At 43.6% G+C, this 25,528-nt stretch overlaps 1 protein-coding gene across 4 annotated transcripts in view; it reads right to left on the reverse strand.

Moving 5' to 3' along the window:
• Positions 1-25,528, reverse strand: part of TIAM1 (TIAM Rac1 associated GEF 1) — a 449,425-nt gene that overhangs the window by 14,444 nt on the left and 409,453 nt on the right. For all 4 annotated transcript variants that reach the window (XM_017883884.1, XM_017883885.1, XM_017883883.1 and 1 more), the window contains 7 exons: positions 22,920-23,099; positions 21,502-21,570; positions 21,072-21,197; positions 15,276-15,384; positions 9,763-9,942; positions 9,556-9,674; positions 4,014-4,122 (listed from right to left, as the gene is read on the reverse strand). In XM_017883884.1, the coding sequence (XP_017739373.1) occupies positions 4,014-4,122; positions 9,556-9,674; positions 9,763-9,942; positions 15,276-15,384; positions 21,072-21,197; positions 21,502-21,570; positions 22,920-23,099 (892 nt within the window). The remainder of the gene's footprint in view (positions 1-4,013; positions 4,123-9,555; positions 9,675-9,762; positions 9,943-15,275; positions 15,385-21,071; positions 21,198-21,501; positions 21,571-22,919; positions 23,100-25,528) is intronic.

Genomic DNA, 25,528 nt, shown 5'->3' on the forward strand with positions numbered 1-25,528 from the left:
TGCAGGGAAATAAGCCCTGAGATGCAAAGAAACTGACTCCAGCCACTAGGTCTAGACTGCCCATAGCCCTTCACACCTCACAGCATCTGACCCCTCCAGGTTCCCAGAGCACAGACTGGCAGGTTCCCTCCAAAGGTTCACACTGACCTGAGGCGGCCACACCAGCCTCTTCACAGCAGCTGGGCACAAGCAACCTGAGAAGGCCCTTCCTTCCCACTATGAAGCCTTCAGAAATCACAGAGGCTGGGACAGCTAGGTCCTCTTAGAAATGAAAGAGCTCTACCCTAATGCCTCTCATCTCAGAAGCGCCACCCTGCCACTGGGACCACAGCTCAATGGTATGACTGCCCCCATGTCCCTCAATCTTAACCATCGTGGATCACAGCAGGAGGGTCAGAGAGTGAGCTTCAGCCTAGCACCGGGACCTCCGCCTCTCCCTTAAACTTCCCCTAACCCTCAGAGCTAGTGTTACTCAAGTGACTCCACAGCGTTGCTCAATCCCTTCAGATGTGGCCTTGATGATCTCCAAAACTCATGCTACCTTTGCCAGCCTAAAGCTTCCACTCTGCGCCAAAAAGGTGAATGTCAAATACCCTTCAAGGCAGAAGCCTATTTCTATTTGTGTTTGTTTTTGTTTAAGGCAACGATCACCAACATTTGGTACACACGAGCCATCCTGTGAGTGAAACATCCAGGTGCTTTGTTGGCAGCAAGTCGACTTCGGTTTCAGCAGAAAGCTGCACTACTTCCTGAGGTTAGAGGTTTAAACCAAAACAAGATGACAACCACATTTTAACCCCAAATCTGCCAACTGAGGGGCACCATGATCCTTCCTTCACAGCAACTCTTCCTTATTTCAACTCCTTGCTCAGCCTCTCTGCTATCACACCCAAACCATCAAACTTGTCTTTTTTTTTTTTTTTTTATTTTGAGGCGGAGTCTCGCTCTGTTGCCCGGACTGGAGTGCAGTGGCCGGATCTCAGCTCACTGCAAGCTCCGCCTCCCGGGTTTACGCTGTTCTCCTGCCTCAGCCTCCCGAGTAGCTGGGACTACAGGCACCCGCCACCTCGCCCGGCTAGTTTTGTATTTTAGTAGAGATGGGGTTTCACCATGTTAGCCAGGACGGTCTTGATCTCCTGACCTCGTGATCCGCCCGTCTCGGCCTCCCAAAGCACTGGGATTACAGGCGTGAGCCACAGCGCCCGGCCCAAACTTGTCTCTTTAACGACTGGGAATCCACAGGAGCTCATCATGACTACAGCCTTTGTTCACAATCCCAGTTTTAATCCTTCCCCTTCTCTTTCCTATTACTCTGGAGAGGATTCTGAGTAATGATGAACCTGTCTTGTATCTCAGAGCCTTCAGTTTTTCTCTTGTGAACCACAGCCCCTGCTGAGTTTGCTGACTGTGTGATGCCCTGAAGCTGGAGTATGCAGTCTCCATTTACACCTGGGACAGGTGTTGTGGGCCCACCTTCCTGGAGGCAGCTCCCACACCGACCTCTCATAAACAGCCCAGGTGGCAGGGAACAGAGTCATGCAGAGTCCACTATCTGAGCCTGTGCAGAAAGTGGCACCTAAACCCCCAACCTCAAAACCAGCATTTTCCTGAATCACTTACACCATGCGTTGGCAAACAAGGGCCCTCAGGCCAGACCCAGGACTGCTGCCACCTGTGTGGTGCAGCTGCTGAGCCAACCGCGGATCCAGCCATCTCATTCATTGACACGTTATCTATGGCTCCTTCTGGCTCCAGTGGAAAAGCATGTGGCTTCCTGGCCCAAAGCCTAAAATGTACTATGTAGCCTTTAAAATAAAAGAGGGCCAGGCACGGAGGCTCATGCCTGTAATCCCAACACTTTGGGAGGCCAAGGCAGGCAGATCACAAGGTCAAGAGATTGAGATCATGTTGACCAACATGGTGAAACTCCATCTCTACTAAAAATACAAAAATTAGCTGGGCGCCATGGTGCACGCCTATAGTCCCAGCTACTCGGGAGGCTGAGACAGAAGAATTGCTTGAACCCGGGAGGCAGAGGTTGCAGTGAGCTGAGAATGCACCATTGCACTCCAGCCTGGAGACATAGCGAGACTCCGTACCACCCCCTCCTCTATAAAAAAAAAAAAAAAAAAAAAAAAAAAAAAAAAAAAAAAAAAAAAAACAGAAAAGAGTTTGTCAACCCATTTTCTCCTGCTTAAATTATTTTCTTATTCTAAATCTGTTGATTTCTAACTACAGTGCATCTGTAAAATTGAGGGCAAAGCCATAACGAATCTAAATGTTGACCTCTAGAATTGCTAGTCTGTAGTCCTACATCATGGTGTGGGTTATTTATATCAATATCCTCCATCCCATGAATGACCCATTAAGCAGCATCAGGGAGATCCCAGACTCCTCCAAGAAGAAATCACTATAGAAGAAACACAAGTGGTGATGTTGAAAAGAAAGCAAATACTACTGCCCACCCCCCAATACCTACCCCATCAAAAACTAACAACTTGTTAAAATACCCCCAATATTCCTTTGAATGGCCTATTTAGTCATATGCTTTCTCTGCATTTATATATTTTGTTTTGTCTTGTTTTGTTTTAGACAGAGTCTTGCTCTGTCACCCAGGCTGGAGTCTAGTGGCATAATCTCAGCTCACTACAACCTCTGCTTCCCGGGTACAAGCGATTCTCCTGCCTCAGCCTCTCAAGTAGCTGGGATTACAGGCGCCTGCCACCACATCCAGCTAATTTTTGGATTTTTAGTAAGGAAGGGGGTTTACCATATTAGCCAGGTTAGTCTTGAATTCCTGAGCTCAAGTGATCCGTCCGCCTTGGCCTCCCAAACTGCTGGGATTACAGGCGTGAGCCACCGCACCTGGCCTCCTTTGTTATTTTTAATGAAATGGCATCAACAGCTACAGGGGCTCTTTAGAAATTCTAGGAATATCAGTAACTTTTCAATGAAGGCTACGTGATCTGAATAGAAAGTCCAATGAATCTTTGCATGAAATACTTTGATTTTAAAATCACTAGGACATTCCATTTGGGGATACTTTGTTCACATCATGGAGGAAAAAAAAAGTTTAGTTAAGAAGGAGTAAGCAACCTCCGTTTCCCACAAGCCCACACAAATAATATAAGGCAAGAGAATAAGCCACATTTCCATTATATTATGTTCCTACCAATGAGTCTTTTAGCAGGAGGCTAGGACCAAACACAACTGAAACAAAAGCACGGAGTGTTGATAGTTTTATATGCATGAACAACACAGCAATATGCCAATAAGCATTTCCATTGCCAACAACAAGCTATGTTTCCTAAATTATACATAATTCCCAGTAAGCTAACCCATGTTTTTTCTCTCTCAAAAAGCATATTACAATACAATCACATGAGATCTCTAATTGCAGCAATTGCATCCATCTAAACTGGTTTATTAAAAAATAAATCATTCGCAAACATCTCTAATTTCACTAGCATTGAGTGGCAATGTGATTGAGATGCACCTCACAGCTGATCCAGGCACTCCAGAGTTTGCCACAACAGCTCAGCTGAGAACCAGCATCCTAAATCCTGGTTTTAAGACCAAACAGTAACAAAGTCAGGAAGAAAATAAAAGATCTAGGATTTGGAGGTCTCAGAAACAGAGGCCATTTTGTCTTAATTTTCACTTTATTTTCCTTGGTTTATAATTAACCCATTATTTTGAAAAGATACTCAGAGCAGCAGCAAAAAAAAAAGAAAAAAGAAAAAAAATTCTTTTCCTGCCTGTGTGTTTATGTCTGGGATAGACTTGGGCACAGCCACTTCCGCCCACCCATGTGGCTGAGTGACCACACAGTGTAATTTAACTCGAAGGTTTCATTTAGTGTTTGCGAGATGTTGGTGGCTACGGCAGGAAGACCGATTAAAGTAACTGCAATTAACTTTATTTTTAATCCACTGGGTCTTGAAAAAGAAATGTTCTTGTTTTGAAAATAAGCTAGACTTCTCCCCTCCATAAAACCCTTTTCTGATACACACCAAAGGCTGCCAGCTCTGGTTCCTTTTTCCACTTGCCCAGCGAGGCCGGCGGGTTCAGCCAGATCACGGTGGTGTGCAAAAGCAGGTCTCCCATGCTCAGATCTGCAACCTGAAAGCCAGAGACGTGACAAAGCTTACGGGGCAGTATGATTCCTACTCAGATTTTCATGACGTCTGAAAATTCAGCATGCTGATATTAATTTTACTTCAAGAAAATACTGCTCCTAAAAACATTTGCTTAAATATGCGAGATAATGCGTCAGTTAAACTGCTTGATTTAGCCATTCCACAATGTAACATATCAAAACATCACGCTGTACACCATAAATATATAAAATGTTTACTTGTCAATTTCATGTTTTTGAGAAAAGAAATCGCATCAAAATGACAGACTACATTTTTAAAAAATACTTTCGACTTGTGACTGTCTCAATAACCACCACCAAACAGGCTGAAGATACAATATCCTGTCAAAACAGGCTGAAGATACAATATCCCGTCAAAACAGGCTGAAGATACAATATCCAGTTAACCTTTCCAATGGGAAATAATAGTATCATTATGTTCTAGCCATGTTTGAGCTAGGAACAATACAATGAAATTTTAACAAAAAAATCCTTTAACTCATAAGAAATCTCCCAATTGAAAAATAAATCCTCTCTATTCCCAAAGAAACACACGGAATACAGGGGAGAGAAAAGGCTCGTCTTTTTTTCCCCTCTTTATGCCATGTTTGTCTACTAGAATTTCAGAATAAGATGGCAAATAGGTACAAACCAGGGCTCTGAAATTCACATGCCGTTAGTCTGTTAAAACTGATCTACGAAACTGGAGATGTTTTGTGTTCAAACAGAGACAATTTCCTAAGGAGATGCTAATGGTCGTCCACAACAAAGATCCACCCCCAGGTAACTGCAGACATTTCCATCAGTGAGTATCCACTTTTTGGAAGTGTAAGCAAATTATTTCTTCTTCCAATCCATTTCAAAGATGACTTGATTTCACTTTAGATGAGGGAGAGAGAAGCCAAATGAAGAGTTTGAAGATTCCTCTGTTGACACGGGCAGCGTGAGTGCTGGAACCCCAACAGACCATGAGGTGTAGTCACTCGCCCCCAGCGGTCACATGCTGAACTGTCTCAGACAAGTGCTGGTTGCAGAGCCATCTAGACACGATGATCCAGAGAGTCTGATGCAAGTTCAACGTCTGCCTCACAACAGTCACATCTGCTTTTCTCAATGGAGTCACTGACCTCCTTCCAAACCGAGCTGAGTTTCCTATACAGTAGCAACCTGCCAACCCTCCACTGAACGCAGTGAATGCAGTGCAGTTGGGATGGCCCTTCTCGAGCCACCAAAACAGGCTACCATGCTGAGATGTGGCTCCATCAGTACAGAGTACAGATGCATTACTGCCTCCCTTGATTGGGATTATTATAATCATCACTGTCATTATTACTGAGCTGTAGTACCATTAGTATAACCAAGGGTTAAAGTAATTTTTAAGCAGCTATATTATTTTGTCTATAGGTATTAAGTAACTCATCAACCAAACTCCCAGGATATTATCAGCCAAGGTAATGACATAGTCTCCACTACCTATCTCCCAAAGACCCACACAGAGGAGGAGGAATTATATACAAAAGTGTAATTCCCAGGGGCCACAGCCCCTGGGAGTACATCTTTAAAAGTGATTAAAGGCCAACATGGTCGACTGTCCAAACTCTACTTCCTCCCACAGAATTACATTATCTGCACCTTCTGCCATGTGATTTTCCAACACCTCCCACTAGACTAGGCAGGGTACATACATCACTGCCCAGATGACTTTGGGTGTCGGCATTTGACTTAGCGCCCACCTTCCAGCCATGGGAAGGACTTGCCCAAGACAGCCATTGCTGCTTCAGCCTGGATCCTGGAAGGAAGAGACAAGGAGCACACCAGAACCTTCAGAACTGGAGCTAACCAAGAGAAACCAAACCTTGGTTGACCTACAAAGCCACATTTAAGATAAATATTTGTTGTAGAGAACCACTGAGATTTTAAGTGATTTGTTACACAACTTAAAATGGGCTGATGCTGTGCCCGTGCACAAGGCTTCTCTCTGGACAAGCTTCCCATGGCAAGTGGAATGGGGGTCAGGGTGCTCCCTCTGGCCACAGCCTCTCCCTGGGGCTTCCACTGGTTCCCTTCTGAATCTTCCTCCCAAACCCCAAGAGAGAGTTCTGCTGGGAGGCCTCTACCTTCCTAAGGACTGGGATGCCCTCCTGAGCCAGCCTTTTTTTTTTTTTTTTTTTGAGACGGAGTCTCGCTCTGTCACCCAGGCTGGAGTGCAGTGGCCGGATCTCAGCTCACTGCAAGCTCCGCCTCCCGGGTTCACGCCATTCTCCTGCCTCAGCCTCCCGAGTAGCTGGGACTACAGGCGCCCGCCACCTCGCCCGGCTAGTTTCTTGTATTTTTTTTAGTAGAGACGGGGTTTCACCGTGTTAGCCAGGATGGTCTCCATCTCCTGACCTCGTGATCCGCCTGCCTCGGCCTCCCAAAGTACTGGGATTACAGGCTTGAGCCACCGCGCCCGGCCTGAGCCAGCATTTTTAAGGACTTCTTTTAAGGGGAAATGCCCTCTTGCATTCTTCTTCCTCCTAGTTAAGCCAAAGGGATTCCTTAGCCCAACTCCCCAGAGTTTAACATGGGGGTAGGAGGTTGAAGACCCAGTTTCATCAAAAAGCTGTTTCTTCGCCAGCTTTGTTCTCTGTGAACCTACTTGCCTTCAGAGATATCTTAAGGAATGTTGGCTGAAGACAGGATTCAGGTACCCTGTGTTCCTAGAATGTTAACGTTTCACAATAAACCTGCTGTTACCAGCAGATACTGATAAATGTTCCTATTCCTGTTGACAAACTTCATCAATCCATTCTAGGCTGTTACTTCATATTGCCACTAAGAGGGAACCACAAGGATCAGGAGTTTAGGAATTGCTTTTGTGAAAATCTGAATATAATTTGGGTACCTCCACAATCACCTGCCTCAGTATCCGGCATTCTTCCAATATACTGCTGAGAACAGTGGAGTAGAATTGTCACTGATTTTGGCATAGACCATCCTATTTCCCAAGACTCATTCTTCCTAGGGTTTTGTTCTTACGGCATTGAGGCTGCTGCATCCTTTCCAGTTTAAAGGCCGTTCTCCTCAATGGAAGAAAGAGAGATGAAATGGGGCCTGAGACTTGAGTGACCAACTGCCTTTGAGTAATTGATTCCCACTGGGGGTCTATTTCCTGCTTGTTTGTCTTATCCTGCCACAACAATATCTTCTCTTGCTCTCTTTGGCATCTTTTCCAAGCCAGAAATTCTCTGGGCTTTGCACCTCCTGGTAAAAGTAGGATTTTCCTCCTCTTCAGTCCTGGTACTCAGCCAGTGTCCCTCCTTCCATCTTTTGCATATTTCTTTTTACAATCTCAGCCCACAAAAAAATACTTTGTATAGCACTATATGGCTTTGTTCCTCACTGGAAAGATTTCTCACGTGTCAGAATTTCATTTTAAAGGACTTCCAGTTTCACTGAAGCCATATTCCCTTTAATAGTCTCTGACTTCTGATCATATTCATCATTTTTTCCTAAATTCTTTGTAACCCACTATCCATCTCGCCTTCTAATCTTTAGCATCATGGTCATTTGCTCCTAAGGTCATTAAAATCCAATAATTAATTTGGCATATAAAGAAAATATAATATGATGTAATGAAAATGTTCACTTCCATGGCCCAGTAAAATGCACTTCTGTTAGAATGAAATAAACCAGAGGAGAGGAGGACTTCTTATAATAAAAAAAGTTTACGGTATTATTCATATTAGTCAATTAAAAAAAGCATTAAAATTCTGTGATCAACATAAAATCAAGGTATAAAATTACCTTCAAGATATAACTAAACATATACATAGATATTAAAAACAATCAAAATAAACACCCAAATATGGTAAGTTCCATGTCTTGAAACCATTGTTTTCTTCTTGCCTTTTTCTGTATTTTGCCCTCTTTTTTAATAAGCATAATTACTTTCTTCTTATAAAGTTTTATAAGAAAGTGAGAACTCAGTCCAGGGTGGCAACCTTCATCTTTTCTACACTCTGATAGATTAAATTATCTGCCAAGTAGTCTCAGAACATTCTCATGCTCTGCTTGTTATGTAAAACCAAAATTGTGTTTCAGTTGAAAACTACATATCCTCTACAGCAGACCTTCCTGGGCTATCAGATTCTGACTGTACACTGTCTTTGAGAGCCTGTGCAACTCTTTATAAGGTGTAGGTAACAGAGATGTGTAAATTCTGTCCAGTCTGATACTGGCCTAGTTGATTTCCTCCAGCTGTGGAAAAACTAGTTTGTCTCATTTACAATTCATCTCAACATTTCTTCACTCCATATATAAACCCGTGTAATTGTACTCTTCCAATGAACCTTTATAACACCTGCCTGGGTCCCCCACATCTTATGAGTAAAATAAATTATGAGATATCATAATTTTACCTCTTGCAGAAAATTATTCTTTAACAGCCTGAAAACTTGTTTTGTTTCATTAAGGACAAAAAAAATGAGCCTGGATAATGGCCTTTAGTATCTCTAGAGATACGGTGCTTTCTCTAGTCTACACTAAACAACCAAACTTTGTCCCACCCACACACGGCTTTTAACCCTGCTGCTAGTCACAGAAGAGTGTTTTTCCTCTAGGTTCCTTCCCACATTTTCTCTTTTTTAAGGTGGAAAGAAAAACTGAGTCTAATATTCTAGTTGAATCTGAGCATACAGAGGCATTGATGAATGTTAATATATATCACATCCCTACGATTCCTCTAAGTATTACTGGTTTTTTTTAATTGAAAAATAATAATTGTATGTATTCAGGGGTACACAGCGATGCTTTGATACACACACTGTATAACTCATCAGATCAGAGCAATTAACTTCTCCATGCATCTCAAACATCTACCACTTCTCTGTGTTGGCAACAAACTTTTCTTCAGGTAAGAGCTTCTTAATGACTCAGGCACCACTTTTAGCTCACCTTCAGTCTTTCTCAGGTGTATCTGTTCCTGCCACTGCTCTTCTAAGTAGGTTTTTGGGTAGATCTGATTCAGAGTCATCTGAAATTTTCATTCCTTTGACAACTATTTATTGAGCACCCACTATGTGCCTGTGTCATTCTAATCTCTGGAGGTAGAGCCCTGGGCTTTAATGACACTTCTAGAAACAGCCCAGATTGTGGTAATGGAAGTTCACTTTCACACTTAACACAGAATAAAGCCAGAGATCCCCAGGGTGAGGAGCTGAACATCAGGAAAACATTTCCTACAGGAAGAAATAGTCCAGCTGAGGAAGAAAATTCACATTGCAGCCTTGGATAAAGCACAGATGTTCCACTAAGAAAAACAACAGCATCCTAACTATTTTACTTACAAGTAACACCTTTTTAAAAAAAAGAAAAAAAAAGCAAACTCAAACTCTGCTTTCCTGACAGATGTGTCCTGAGAAGATGGGGACCCTCACCTCTTTTTTCTCACCAGTCTGTTCAGCGATCAGCTGGTCAAACACCGCCCCAAACTCTTCATGGATTTTCTGCATCTCATTGATGTGACTGGCAACCTTGTTCATGGTCTTAATGGCCACTGGAAGAAAACAGGCCGTGAAATGAGAAGCTATTTAGAGACCCTCATGGAGACTCAGGTCTGCGGGGGGTCCCAGGCCGCGGCCTACCGTCCAGGTGGTAGTGCTCCTCGCTCTCGGCATCGGTCAGGGCGAACAGCTCCCTGAGCAGAAGTGGGTACTTGAGGATCCTCTGGATGGGCTTGATGAGGTACGACTCGAGCGTGGATGAGTGCTGCTGCTTCGGGTTCTGCGCATCCAAGAACGCCTTGAAAGCCGTGTCTGTCTTGGCTGGCAGGGTTTAACCACAGGTCATCGGGGTGAAACGCCCACGTGACTCCCTTCCCACTATTTCCCTCCCTTCCTCAGGTGCCTTTTTGCAGGACTGAGCAGAGAGTGGGTGGCAGGAAGAGGGAAAGGTAGGGGAGGGGCGGTCAGGGAGACCACAGGCAGTCAGATCTACGTATTTATGTGTTGGACTGGGGTGGGGAGAAGCCTGATGAGTTAAAGGATGACGGAGTGTAGACGGCAGACACCCGGATTTCCAGCGGCTGCTCTTTATCCTCCTCCTATTACACATGTATTTTTATCCTGATGTTTTGACACCTGGGGCTTTACTGTCCATGGGGAGACTGCCCCACCCACGCTGGTCAGTGCCTGGAGATAGTAAAAGGCTTGCCAGGAAATGTGCCTTTTATAGAGTCCCCACACACTGTCACCTCCTCTCTGAGGCTCTTATACCCTGGGCCACCATTCCCCTGTCCTAATCATCTCAGGGTGGGGAGCAGACATCTTGGCTTCGAGTGCACCCCAGAGCCCGGCCTCCCCAGTTACTTCCCTCAGAAACCCCAAGAAAGGCTCCTGACCACATCTTCCCCTCGCTCCCTCTGCCTCCTGACTGACCCTGCAGGTCCTCATCTGGACCGCATGGCATGAGGTGCCCCTGCCTCTTGGGAACTCTGAGTGACAAACTGGTAATCATCCATCCCGAGCTGTTGGCTTTCTCATCCCAAAATAAGGATAAAGCTACATTCTGAACACCCCTTACCCTAGTTTTCCTAATCTTTCAAGCATTTCACTGCTGGGAAAACCTCTTTAGAAAAAAGGCAAGCAGGCTGGGCGCAGTGGCTCATGAATGTAATCCTAGCAGTTTGGGAGGCCAAGGCGGGTGGATCACTGGAGGTCAGGAGTTTGAAACCAGCCTGGCCAACCTGCTGAAATCTCATCTCTACTAAAAATACAAAAACATTAGCCAGGCTGGTGGCAGGTGCTTGTAATCCCAGCTACTCAGGAGGCGGAGGCAGAAGAATCACTCGAACCTGGGAGGCGGAGGTTGCAGTGAGCCGAGATCGCGCCACTGCACTCCAGCCTGGGTGATGGAGCGAAACTCCCATCTCAAAAAAAAAAAAAAAGGATGAAAATTAAAAAGAACAGCAAGCAGATGCAGAAGCAGCAGCACCTTGCAGTGCCGGTGAAGCAGAGAGAGGCAGGATCTCCCAGAGTGATCTGCTCAAAGTTAACTCGGTGGCACCACCTTAGCGTCTATGGGATCTTATCTGATGCAACTCAGGCAGCACTTTCCTCACCAGCCTTGCCTCCTTCCTCTGTGTCCCAGTTGGTTTGGGAAGCAGCCCTGGGGGGTTGTGGGGCCCCAGACAGAGGTACCTGGCAGGGGCTGATAGGAAGCCATGGCTAATGACTTCCAGGTACAAAGGAATGCCGGGGGAGGGCAAAATATGGGAAGAGGAAGAAACAATGTATCCAAGCAACGTAACAGTGGACACACACTGCCTCTGGGTTGGCGAGCATGTGGGGGTGCTGGGGGGTGTGGCACGGCTAGCATGGGCGCAGAAACTCCACACACCCCTGCCCCATACTTCGCCCAATTACTTCTCCATCTGGCTATTCCTGAGTAGCACCTTTTATGATAAACCAATAAATGAACACAACCAACATTGGAAAAAGCACATTCTTCACATTCAGAACCTAAATATTCATCTGGATGACTTTCCTCCATTGGAAATTTTACATGGCACTCCAATGACTTTATACTTTTCGTAATAGCACCTGGAATGTCACGGGAACTCAAAAATCTCTTCAATAAATAAATATCCTCTCCCTGCAAAAAACAGGGGGAGTGTATATATAATTTTTAAAATATATATATAAACACACACACGTATATTTTATTAGAAAGTTTAAAATATAGAAATTTAAATTTACTGATATATATATTTTATTAGAAAGCTTAAAATATAGAAATTTTAAAGTTTAATGATATTTATAGATTTTATTAGAAAGTTTAAAATAAATATTAAACTTTTAAAGTGTCTAATAAAACTGTCTTTCCATCCCCAGTGGTTAGGGGTATGAGCTAAGACTAAAGATGCTATAAAAGGGCATCAGAACATGATTCTTCTGTCTTTATTTTTTTTTCCTGAGACAGTGTCTCGATCTGTTGCCCAGGCTAGAGTGCGATGGCACATTGTGGATCACTGCAACCTCCACCTCCCGAGTTCAAGCGATTCTCCTGCCTCACCCTCCCGAGTAGCTGGGACTACAGGCATGCACCATCATGTCTGGCTGTTTTTTTTTTTTTTTTTTTTTTTTTTTTTTTTTTTGTATTTTTAGCAGAGATGAGTTTCACCATGTTGGTTAGGCTGGTCTCCAACTCCTGACCTCAAACAATCTGCCTGCCTCAGCCTTCCAAAGGGCTGGGATTACAGGCGTGAGCCACCGCACCTGGCCCTGTCTTTAATTTTAAAAAAACAGCAATCATGGGGGAAGACCTCCTAAGACCACAATCTTGTAATCCCCATTAAGCCCCATTAAGAGCAATCGACTCCCTGAGTTGGCATCATTTCTTGCCTCTCCAAAGCACAAATTCCTGAAGAGAAAGGACACTGGGAAAGTGGCCAACTGGCCCCATGTGACAGAAGGGCCGGGCCAGGCTGGGGGCCAGAATATGGGGAAGCAATGGATTTTGTGGGACATCCCGAATCTAGGGCCACGTCTAGAAGGCACCTGGGAACTCTTCCCCAACAAAATATTCATGTCCAAAAATATGCCTGTGGGTATTTCACCTGTCAACTGAATTCCCTATCAGAGCAAAAGAGTGCACGGTTCACAGCGCTTGGTACAGTACGGGAGCATCACTCCTCCAGTCCAGCTGTGAGTCCGTGATGAACATGAACATGTACTTTGTTGTTCTCAGAGTTATCCTGACCCTCTAGGCTCATTAGACAATTAGAAAAATATGGGTCGGCTGGGCACAGTGGATCACACCTGTGATCCTAGCACTCCAGGAAGCCAAGGTGGGCGGATCACCTGACACCTGAGATCAGGAGCTCAAGACCAGCCTGGCCAATACGGTGAGAGCCCATCTCTACTGAAAATACAAAAATTAGCTGGGCATAGTGGTGTGCATCTGTAGTCCCAGCTACTCGGGAGGCTGAGGCAGGAGAATCACTTGAACCGGGGAGGCAGAAGTTGCAGTGAGCTGAGATCACACCACTACACTCCAGCCTGGGTGACAGTAAGACTCCATCTCAGCAAAAAAAAAAAGAAAAGAAAAGAAAAGAAAATATGGGTCATACCCACTGTTTTAAGGGATAGTTTTGAAAGATAATATTTTCTTATTGAATTAAGAAACAATCCGTGGGGCAGAATTTAATCTAATTGAGTGATTAAAATAACACAAATTGCTCAAGGGCTAAGGTGGGTATATCATTTCACTGTGGAGCAAAGCACTCTACAATTGTTACTTTAACAATCTCATAACAATTAGCATTCAATAAAGGTTGTAAAAGAAACACACTGCACACGTAGAGCCATATGCCCAACACAGCACCCGGGAAAGGTCAGGCAGCATGACAAGGAGAATCCCAGGTCCCCTTTTCATTTGAGGTTCCACCAGAACTCTGTTGCACAGATCACCACTACCATTAAGACTGTTTTTATCTGGGGCAGGCTCTTTGTTACCCAGAGATCTGTATTGTGCTAATACTTCCTATTATAGGTTTTAAATTAAGTCAAGCTAGTTCTCTTTGATAGCAAACATAAACACAACACAAGAACATTATTTACATATCCGGGGACCTGATCAGCAGCTGTTTACTTGGCAGCTACAGTAAAGTGTTAAGGAACAGCAAGCTGATTTCCAGAGATTCTTTGAAATCAAACTTTCTGTTGGTGCTACTGTTTGCCAAGAAAATGTTTCCTTAATCCTTTTACCATCAAAAACCACCATATGCTGAACTATGGAGACATAACCACTTTCTGGAGACTCTCAGAATGTTCCACCGTCTTCTCAGAATACTTAAGAAAAGCAGCTTGCCAATATAAAATTCTACTTTGTCCTGCACAAAATAAACCACAAATGCAAGAATTTTCAAGGATAACTGAGACAACTCTAGAAGTGCTTTTGGGAGCTGTTATCACACTCCCAGGAACAAAAGTAGGTGAAGGAAAGATAAAATTCCACAAAAAGGTATAGAGTAAGTCCTCACTTAATGTAGTCAGTAAGTTCTTGGAAACTGCAACTTTATGTAAAATGACATATAATGAAACCAATTTTTTCCTCATCAACATTATAGTGAAATGATGTTGAACAGAATACATTAGTTGGGGACCTGCTGTACATCGTATCACTTAAAAGTCACAGTTTCCAAGAACCTATCAACAACATGAAGTGAGGACTTAGTTATGAAGTGTGGTAGGTTATAATCGAAACTAATGAAAAACAGAAATAAAGCAGGGAATTTCTAAACTCCCTACGTTTTTACGTAACTGCAAAATGACCCATCAATTCTGGCCCCAAATAGCAAGGTAAAACTTTCATTACAAGAAAACTGACAAAACCATTAATTCAAGATATTGGCCAGGTGTGGTGGCTCATGCCTGTAATCCCAGCACTGTGGGAGGCTGAGGTGGGCAGATCACTTGAGGTCAGGAATTCAAGACCAGTCTGGCCAGCAGGGTGAAACCCCATCTCTACCAAAAGATATAAAAATTAGCCAGGTGTGGTGGCAGGTGCCTGCAGTCCCAACTACTCAGGAGGCTGAGGCAGGAGAATTGCTTGACCTGAGAGGCAGAGGTTGCAGTGAGCCGAGATTGCGCCACTGCACTCCAGCCCGAGTGAGAGAGCAAGACTGTCTCAAAACAAGGCATAGAGCAGTGGCTCACACCTGTAATCCCAGCACTTTGGGAAGCCGAGGCAGGTGGATTACCTGAAGTCAAGTGTTCGAGACCAGCCTGGCCAACATGGCGAAACTACATCTCTGCTAAAAATACAAAAATTAGCCAGGTGTGGTAGTGCATGCTTGTAATCCCAGCAACTCGGGAGGCTGAGGCAGGAGAATCACTTGAACCTGGGAGGTGGAAGTTGCAGTGAGCCGAGATCGTGCCACTGCACTCCAGCCTGGGCAACAGTGAGACCCTGTCTCAAAAAGAAAAAAAAAAAAAGAAGAACACATTGCATTGTTCAGCACCCCTATCAGTGGCTTGCTGGAACATCTATCTGGCAATCAATGACTCTTAGATTTCTGTCCAAAAGCCTCCAACCACTGTCAGCCACACAACTGAGAAGCAGCACACCCCCACCTCCATAGCCTCAGAGGTCTTACCTTTCACCAGAACCTTGGGAACTTTTGTGTGGCTGGCGCAGAAGGCACTGTAGAGCTTGAAGCGGTCAGCATAATACAGGAACGATCCCCCCAGAGAGAACAGCACTTTCTGGATTTAATGAGAAAAGGCAGAGTTGGTTTGTTTCCTTCCTCCACTGGAAATACCAGCAGGTTATGGCAGACAGCTCACATCTGCCTGGCTCACCCCACAAATCAACACCTTCCGTGCCTGTCAGAGCCTTTCTTTGTTATCAAATGCCCTAAAACTGCCCATTACAAAGTAGGTGCATGTACAAGTTTGTGTACAAGGTGTTGGACTTTGTCTTCTTAGTATTTACAGGGGAGATGTCCCTGGTTTTCCAGGTCTGTGTCTTTTAATAACCTATCTAGGCTGTTTGAATGTTGATGAGAAAGTATATATTTTGGAAAAATCAGAAATCTCAATTCTCTCATTAGCTCCTGTTGGCAAACTAAATAAAGGCAGGAAATGCTCATACCCCCTGCTCCCGAAGTAGAATACGTTCCTCTGATCACTATCTTCATGCCTTCCAAAACCACCCTCTCTTCTAGCGGTTAAGAACATAAGCAATATTAAAGGAAGAAACATGCTTAACCATGGAAATCAGTATCATCTCCCCAGCCTGTCTCTCCTATCCCAGCAGGTTCACAACTGGGTAGAGGCCTTCTCATTAAGATTTTACTATGCCTGACAGGATACTTTGCATCCACATAAAATATATATATATATATATAGCCTCAGAAAAACATCTTCTGTGAGTTTCACACTGAAAGAGTCTTGTTCAGAGAGAAGCCTTATTTAGCGTATCGAGGCTTAGAATTAAAAGGCAGACTTCAAGCAAAGAAATAAGGTTTTGAATTTGAGTAACAAACTAGGTTCCCCAAAATGCAATTTATCTAATGAACACTGACAGTCTGTCCATGACAAAAAAAAAAAAAAGTTTATTTTAAACCATACGTAATTGGTAATTAGAGGCCTCACTTCTCTTCTCGCATGTTCTCCTTTTTCTCCTTTACTTTCCAAGTCCTCCCCAAATCTCTACCCTAGCGTGGAGGGTGTCAGCAGGAGTACACTGGGTACTGCCGTCGGACTTTGAGAGGGACAGTTATCCTTGGAGCCTGATATGGTTTGGCTGTGTCCTCAACCAAATCTCACCTTGAAGTGTAGCTCCTATAATCCCCATATGTTGTGGGAAGTAACTGAATAATGGAGGCAGGTTTTTCCTGTGCTGTTCTCATGATAGTGAGTAAGTCTCATGAGATCTGACGGTTTTTATAAAGGGCAGTTCCCTTGCACACGCTCTCTTGCCTGCCACCATGTAAGACGTGACTTTGCTCCTCCTGAGGCCTCCCCAGCCATATGGAACTGTGAATCCATTAAACCTCTTTTTCTTTACAAATTACCCAGTCTGAGGTATTTCTTCATAGCAATGTGAAAATTAACTAATACAGAGTCACACTCAAGAATTAAGCAAAAAAAAGTTGGGGAAGAAAATGTGCTAAATGTAACCCCTCCCTTTAGCCATCCTAAAGCCATTCATTTAACTTAATATTTACCCTACCGTAACCACAGATGAAACATTAAGGTATTCTCTTATTCCTCCTGCCTTATGATTATCAGGGAACACAGTGCACGCAAGTATGAGGGGTTTATACACAAAGACCACACTTACCCAACGTTTCTGTTCTTCAGGACTTAAGAACGCCTCTCACAGGCTGATGTACATTGCAAATTTCCAAATGAAAATTTTATCAAAACTTACTTAACATCAGAACTAATTACTGACACTACCTGAGACTAATGCTCTATGCAACTCAGTTTGAAGATTTTAACAAGTTTTTTGTTTTTTGTCAAATATACAATGAGGAATTTCTTTTTTTAGTTTTTGTTTTGAGATGGAGTCTCACTCTGTTGCCCAGGCTGGAGTGCAGTGGCGCTATCTCGGCTCACTGCAAGCTCCGCCTCCCAGGTTCATGCCATTCTCCTGCCTCAGCCTCCCGAGTAGCTGGGACTACAGGCCCCCGCCACCAAGCCAGGCTAATGTTTTGTATTTTCTAGTAGAGACGGGGTTTCACTGTGTTAGCCAGGATGGTCTGGATCTCCTGACCTTGTGATCCGCCCGCCTCGGCCTCCCAAAGTGCTGGGATTACAGGTGTGAGCCACCGCGCCCGGCCGACAATGATAATTTTAAAAAGGGCAGCAATTGTGGAAATCGACAGCAATAGGTTTGGGAGCAAACAGCGACTGTGTGGAAACCAACTCAGAGAGCCCGGAGAGAATCCCGCAAGTAGGCACGCTCAGTGCTCATCAGCCATCTCGCCTTACCGATGGAATGGAGACAATCAGATTGTGCTGTAAGCAGCAAAGTGGTCTGTGAAGAGGGTCCCACTTACATGGAATTGAGAAGAGTGACTGTTGAGTATGGAAGTACAGGTTTGGTATCCTTGATCCAAAATGCTTGGGACCAGAAGTATTTCAGATTTCATATGTTTTCAGATTTGGGAATATCTGCATTATATTTATTGGTTGAGCATCAAAAATCGAAAATCCAGAATGCTCCAATGGCCATTTCCTTTGAGCATCATGTGGGCACTCAAAAAGTTGCTGATACAGCAGTTCAGATTTCAGATTTTCAGATTTGAGAAGCTCCACCTGTAGCTAAAAGAAGCAACGTACCAGCCCCTCCCTAGAATAACACTGCTCTCAGTACACTCAAGTTCATATCAAAGTTCTGTTACCCAAAGTCTCCTTCTTGTGAATCCTTTTAGTGATGAACTGGACCCAAACTCAAAGAACCAGTCCCACAGCAAAAGACTTACAAATGAATATAATGAATATTAGCTACGTTAGGTTAAAACAATATTTTAAAGTACATCTATATCCATTTTTCAACCAACCCTGGCCTCCAGAATACATCCATTTTTATTAAGCAGCTTTTTTGTTTATCTAACTACCGGGCCACATCACGTGTTCTACTGTGCAAATTATTAATTTACTAATTTAGAAAACAGATATCACTACAAGGAACCTAACTGTATTTCAAATGAAGAGCATTAACCACCAAGAAGCAATTTTTGAATACAAAAATGAACTATATGGAGTGTTTAGGGTGAAAGATATATTGTGCCTACAACTTTCTCTTAAATGGTTTAGGAATACTTTATATGTACACATAGACACACCATACATGCATAATGTACACACATGCACATATAGATACATATGCGCATAGGAGACAGGGAGGGGAAGAAAGAATAAAGCAAATGTAGCCCAATGTTACCATTTGGGGAATCTAGATGAAGGGTATTCAGGAATTCTTTGCACTATTCTTGTAACTTTTCTGTAAGTCTGAAATTATATCCAAACAAAAATGAACACCTATAATATATACATATATATCACATACTTGTGTGTGTTTGTATGTAATTCTTAGTAGCTCCTGTTGCAGAGAGACAATGTAAAAAGAGATAACACACACACACACAAACATATATTGAGGTAGAGTATCGAGGTGAGGCAGTCTTTACCTCAGCTCCGAAACGTGTACCCTAACATTACACAGCTAGATTTCTGCAAGTGTTAGAAGACAGGCAAAGAGTATGGGGCCTATACATATATGAACAACTGATTCGTAACATAAATGCAAAAGATGTTGAGTGGAAAAAGGATCAAACAATAGTCACTGCAACAAACAGGATGAGAAAAATTGGATATTCATACACATACAAGTTAACTTTGATTCCTACATTAAACCATAACAAATTTAAGTTCAAATAGATCAGAAGTCTAAATGTAAAACTACGAAACTTCTAAGAGAAAACACAGGAAAAAATCTTTATGATGCTGGTTTAGGCAAAGATTTCATAGATAAGACACCAAACGTGTGATTCAAAAAGGGAAAATGTAAAAAACTGTACTTCATCAAAATTAAAAACTTCTGCTCTGTGAAGGGCGCTGTCAAGAGAATGAAAAGATGGGCCTCAAACACAGAAAAAAAATTTACAAATCATGTATCTGATAAAGGACTTATATTCAGGATATACAAAGAACTCTCAAAACTCATTATAAGTAAACAAATAACCCAGTAAAATAAGCAAATTATTTGAACAAACACTTCACCAAGGTGGATACACTGAGGGCAAAAAACAAGCACATAAAAGAAGATGGTCATCATCGTAAGTCATTAGGGAAATTAAAATTAGAACCATAATGAGGTGCTACCACACACCTGTTAGAGTGGCTAAAAAAGTGACCGTGACCTCAGCAGAACAATGAGGAGGAACAGATGTGGGAGGGAGCTGCAATGGTATAACCACTCTGTAGGACAGTTTAGCAGTTTCTTAAAAAGTTAAACATACCCTTACCATATGACCCACCCATTCCCTTCCTGGGGACTTAAGAGAAATGAGAGCACATATCCATACTGAAACTTGTACACCAATGTTCACAGCAGCTTTATTTGTAATTACCAAAAACTGGGAACAACCCAAATGCCCAAGAAAGGTGAGTGGATAACAAAGTGCGGCCTATCCATTCAATGGAAGACAATGCAGCAATGAAAGGAACGAGCTCTTGAGACACGCAGCAATATGGACGGATCTCAGCAAAACTATGCTGAGTGGAAGGAGTCCCCAAAAAACAGGTACTTGGTATGGGAGTCCACCAGTATAAAATTCCAGAATGCAAACGTTATTTATAATAACAGGGAGCAGGGGTAGAGTGGGAGGGCAGTAAGAAGCAGGAGAGACAAACCACAAAACGGCAGGACAAGACTTTTAGGAGTAACGATTATGTGCATTGTCCTGATTGTGGTGATGGTTTCACAGGGGTGTGTGTGTGTGAATTCATCAAATTCCACACTAAATATATGCGGCGTATTCTACTGCACAATTATACCTTAATCTGTTTGTTAAAGCACATGAGGGTGACATGTAAGCCAACACATGAAGCAGTGTGCTTTGTTAATTGGAGATGCAACACAGGAAATCTGCAATAAAAGAAAGCTAAGCAGGGGAGAGGAAATAAGCAGCCTTGCTAAGGCACTAGTCATAAATCCTCATTAGGCTGCAAGGACACTGTGTGCTGGAAGATTGTCTTCCTCCTGGATAATTATAAGCATTTCCATTAAGCAAAGTTTCCCAGAACAGGGTATATTAATGTGTCTACTGGGTGACCAGAAGTGCCTTTTTTTTTTTTAAAGACAGAGTCTCGTTCTTATCCCCCAGGCTAGACTGCAGTGCCACAATCTCGGCTCACTACAACCTCTACATCCTGGGTTCAAGAGATTCTCCTGCCTCAGCCTCCTGAGTAGCTGGGATTACAGGCGCCCGCCACCATGCCCAGCTAATTTTTGTACTTTTAGTAGAGATGGGATTTTGCCATGTTGGCCAGGCTGGTCTCGAACTCCTGACCTCGGATGATTCGCCTGCCTTGGCCTCTCAAAGTGCCGGATTACAGGCATGACCCACCGTGTCTGGCCAGGAATGCTTATTCTAATTCACTAATAGCTAAAGCATTAAAGGGCCCCCGCATAAACCAAACAAAAGGTCAAGGCTGGTACTTAGCACGTAAAAGCCAGCAGCTGCACCAGTTTAATGCAAATTGATGGCCTTGGTCTTCCCTTAGCCAGACCGGCAAGACACACTCTGTTCTCCTCTCAGACACCCTTAAGGAACGGAGGCCACTGTGGCCCTCCAATGAAGACGTCAACACGATCAGGGGATTCAACTTGAGCCACACTATGGTCCTAACGCCAGAGGCAGCTTTGCACTACTTACCTTAAATTGGTCGACCTTCTCAAGCTTTTCCAGATCAGGTACCAGTCTCACTCCATCTTCTAGAGTTTTAAGGAATTCTACTTGAAACTCCACCATTTCCGTTAAATTTCCAAAAAGCACGTCAAGCTAGAAATGAAACAGAATTTAATCCACCTCATATCTCATTAGTCTTCCTAAACTTTATTTATATCTGATTACAAGGTTTTTCCATCAATTCTTAACAATTAAGAGAATAATCCCCCTAGAGAGTGGGGCGGTTTTTCACTCTCCACGAGCACACCAAAGCTTAGCAGGCAGTAATTTCACCTCCTTACTACAATTAAATACATTTAAAATGTTTTCAGTGTTACACGTGTCCCCATTTTCCCTTTTTACCAGCAAGTCAAACCATGGTATGATATTCACAAAGTTGAAACCATTTCCACAATACCTCATCTTGGGTGAGAAAAGTTTCTTTTTGAAGAGGCTTTAGGTATCTCTCCATGAGACAGTTTAAATCCTAAGAATTGAAAAGAGACCTCATTAGCATATATTAACGTCTATAAAAGAATCTAGAAGAGAACAAACAGACCATGTCCTGACGGCTAACATTAGAGACTCCAGGTCAGTAAGGTCCATTTCAAGCAGGAATAAGCCAACCTTTTCTGTCAATATTTTAGGCTTCGAGGACTACAATACGGTCTCCGTTGCAACTTCCTCAACTGTAGCACCAAAGCAGGCATACACAATACGTCAAGGAATGAGTGTGGCTGTGTTCTCATCAAACTTTATTTGCGAAAACAGGCAGCGGGCTGGATTTGACCCGAGGGCCGTCGTTTGCTAACCTCTGATTTAAAGACTAAAACATAGATACTTAAACAGATCACCCTGCTTTCTCATGGGGAATGTGACCAGGTGTCAAAACAAGTGATAACACAAAGACAACAGACCTGACACTCTTCTGGCTAGACTCTAATTAGATTATGAAGATCATACCCTCAACTTTCTTAAAAATTAAATTTAGCTTTCTTATTAGGTCAAACACACACAGACACACACATATAAATGAATTGCTCTAAGAATTGCTAGGCTTCCTTAAAAATCACAAGGAGGCAGCCGGGTGCCGTGGCTCACGCTTGTAATCCCAGCACTTTAGGAGGCCGAGGCAGGTGGATCACGAGGTCAGGAGATTGAGACCATCCTGGCTAACACGGTGAAACCCCGTTTCTACTAAAATACAAAAAATTAACCGGGCATGGTGGCGGGCGCCTGTAGTCCCAGCTACTCGGGAGGCTGAGGCAGGAGAATGGCGTGAACCCGGGAGGTGGAGCTTGCAGTGAGCCGAGATTCCGCCACTGCACTCCAGCCTGGGCAACAGAGCCAGACTCCGTCTTTAAAAAAAAAAAAATCACAAGGAGGCTGGGCGTGGTAGCTCTCACGTCTATAATCCCAGCACTTTGGGAAGCCAAGGTGGGAGGATCGCTTGAGCCCATGAGTTCGAAACCAGTGTGGGCAACATGATGAAACCCCCTCTCTACAAAAAATAGAAAATGGGACTGGGCATGGTGGTGTGCACTTGTGGTCTCAGCTCCTCAGGAGGCTGAGCGGGGAGGATCACTTGAGCTCAGGAGGTCAAGGCTGCAGTGAGCTATGATCACACCATTGTACTCCAGCCTGGCCAACAGAGTGAGACTATCTTAAAAAAACACAACAACTCAAAACAAGCTTTTAATATTCAGAGTAAAGGCAAAATTCCAGGAGAACCCAAGACACTCTTCATGACCACGGTTTGACTCAGCGGTTAGTGAAAACCAGCAGAAACAGACTTCTCCTTTCTGAGGCAGAGGGAGGGGAGGGGGAGAAACATACCTTCACATAGGTGCGCTCTGTCTCCAGGAGCTCGCAGATCACCTTACGCAGCTTATCCGCATCCGAGAGTTGTCTCATGGTCGCCAGCTGAGGCCCCGTGGAGTCCTGAGGCGATGGGCTCTGGTCAGAGGGGTTCATCTCATGCAAACTGCGGCAAAATGCAGCCACCTGTTCTGTACTCTTCAGAGCACAGGGGGGAAGGGAAGGCAGAGGTCGTTATCCCTCATTAGACACACCTGACACCTGGACCTCCTAGAGGTGTTCTTCCTGGCTAATGAAATGTCACATATGAATGCTGTCTTGTGTTTCCACAAATTGTTCCACATTTAGGAGAACTTCTTGAATGCTCAAAACCACCAGGATAACAATTGCTACCATACACTAATCACTTACCACATGCCTACGCTGGTCTGATGCATTTCACCTGCCCACACAGGAAGGCCAACGGAAGCCCAGAGGGGTTAAGTAACTCGTCCAAGACGATGCAGTACATAAGTGGCAGAGCTGGGATTTGAACCAGGCAATCTGGTTCCAAAGCCTATGGATCTCAACCACTCCCCAAGCAAGAAGTTGATAAATCAGGAGACATAAAACTTAGCTGCATTTCACCCAAGGTACAAGCCTAATTAATGATCAGACTCCCAGTTCAGTACACTATCTACTTTGCAATGTTGCAAAGATGATTTTACAAGCTAAGGTTCTTCCTGTTAAAAATGGACACTGAGTCAACTTTCTAGATTAAGAAAGATACCCGTACTTAAAAAATTTCTCCCTCTCCACCTTCTCCAAAGCCAAAAAGATACCACTCCCCTTTAAGGATAAGGGAATTAGCCCTAAAACGGGCCTCAGCGGGAGATCCCAGTCTCCACACCTACCGGGGATGAATCAGGTGCAGACCATAAGGGTTGCACGTATTTTGTCATCCATTTGAAATCTAGGATTCCAGGATTCTAAAATTCCAACTTTTGCAGTTACACAAACAGTTCTCCAAAGCATGAGCTACTGTAAAAACCCATGAGACCAGTAGTTCTCCACTTTGGCTGCTTATGAGAATCACCTAGGGAGCTTTTCAACATCCCAATGCCCGTGAACACCAGAGATCAATTTCATCAGAATCTCTGGGGTGGGATATGCAGATATCAGTATTTTTTTAAAGCTCTCCGTGTAATTGCTCTAGAGGCTATGTAGTAGCACAAAATCTCATTCACTAAAACTTGTTCCAATGCACCAATGAATGTTTGATGGAAATTTTCTTTCTTTTGTTTTTGGAGACAGAGTCTGGCTTTGTTGCCCAGGCTGGAGTGCAGAGGCATGATCTCGGCTCACTGCAACCTCTGCCTTCCGGGTTCACGCCATTCTCCTGCCTCAGCCTCCCGAGGAGCTGGGACTACAGGCGCCCGCCATCACGCCTGGCTAAATTTTTGTATTTTTAATAGAGACGGAGTTTCACTGTGTTAGCCAGGATGGTCTGGATCTCCTGACCTCGTGATCCACCCGCCTTGGCCTCCCCAAGTGCTAGGATTACAGGCGTGAGCCACCGCGCCTGGCCCCGGAAATTTTCCTGAAGCTAGTGGCTGCCCTTCTTACACTTCTCTCTCTGCTTCTGTTGTCTAATTCAACTCTAGGCACAAAGTATTTCCAGCAAATCCCGGTGCAAATAAATAATAACTTCTTCTATCACCCATCTACCCGGCAAGAACATGAGAATATCCTCCCAAAAACAACAGTTAGTGCACAGAGCTGAAAGTCAAGGCTGGTGTTTCATGTAGGGCAGAAAAGCTAAAATCAAGCGTATGCCATGGAGCAGTTTTAAAAACACAGAGGAAGGCAGCTAACATTGAAGAGCCTTTCCCTCATTAGCATATCCAAAAGGGAAGGAAGTCTGGAATAAAGATGAAGCAAGGACAGGGAAAATCAGAACCTAACAAGAATGCATTAGCTGCAGTGGCACGACAGGACAGAGGAGAGCCAGGACCCACATCCACATAATTATTATTCTAATTCTCTTACAATCACCACAGCTTATTTGTTGCTAGCACTAACCCTGGTCTTATGTGCCAGACGGTGTCAGTCACCTCTCAGTGGCACTATCCAGTGTTTTCTGTAGAAATGCATGTTTCTGACACTGAATAACCCCACAAACAATTTTCCCTTAGGTGACTGACTGGAAAAATTGACCAAAATGGGCTGAGCTGTATGGTATGTAAATTATATCTCAACAGGGCTGTTAAAAAAGAAAAACGATGTGTTTTTGATCAAAGCTTGTTTCAGTAGAAATAAACTAAACAATTTTATTTAGTTATGCTAGAATTTCACTAACTCAAAATCATCATTAAATATGCAGTCAAGTAGGGCTTTGTCTTAAAAATTACAAAGGAACAAATACATCCATTTTAGCAAAAATCCTCATGTGTCTTTTAGATGATCCAGTGATAACTGTAATAGAAAACTCATTATAACATAGTCATAATAAGAAAGAAAGCAAACCCTTGACAAAATGAAAATCCATGGACAGACAGTGGTAACAGCTGACAACTAACTGTTCCCTGCCCTTATCTTATCCCAGACTCTCTTTGGTTGCTTTGATTTGGTACCTGGCAAAGGCACCT

The sequence above is a fragment of the Rhinopithecus bieti genome, unplaced genomic scaffold, assembly GCF_001698545.2.
Source record: "Rhinopithecus bieti isolate Rb0 unplaced genomic scaffold, ASM169854v2 scaffold_13207, whole genome shotgun sequence".
NCBI lineage: Eukaryota > Metazoa > Chordata > Mammalia > Primates > Cercopithecidae > Rhinopithecus > Rhinopithecus bieti.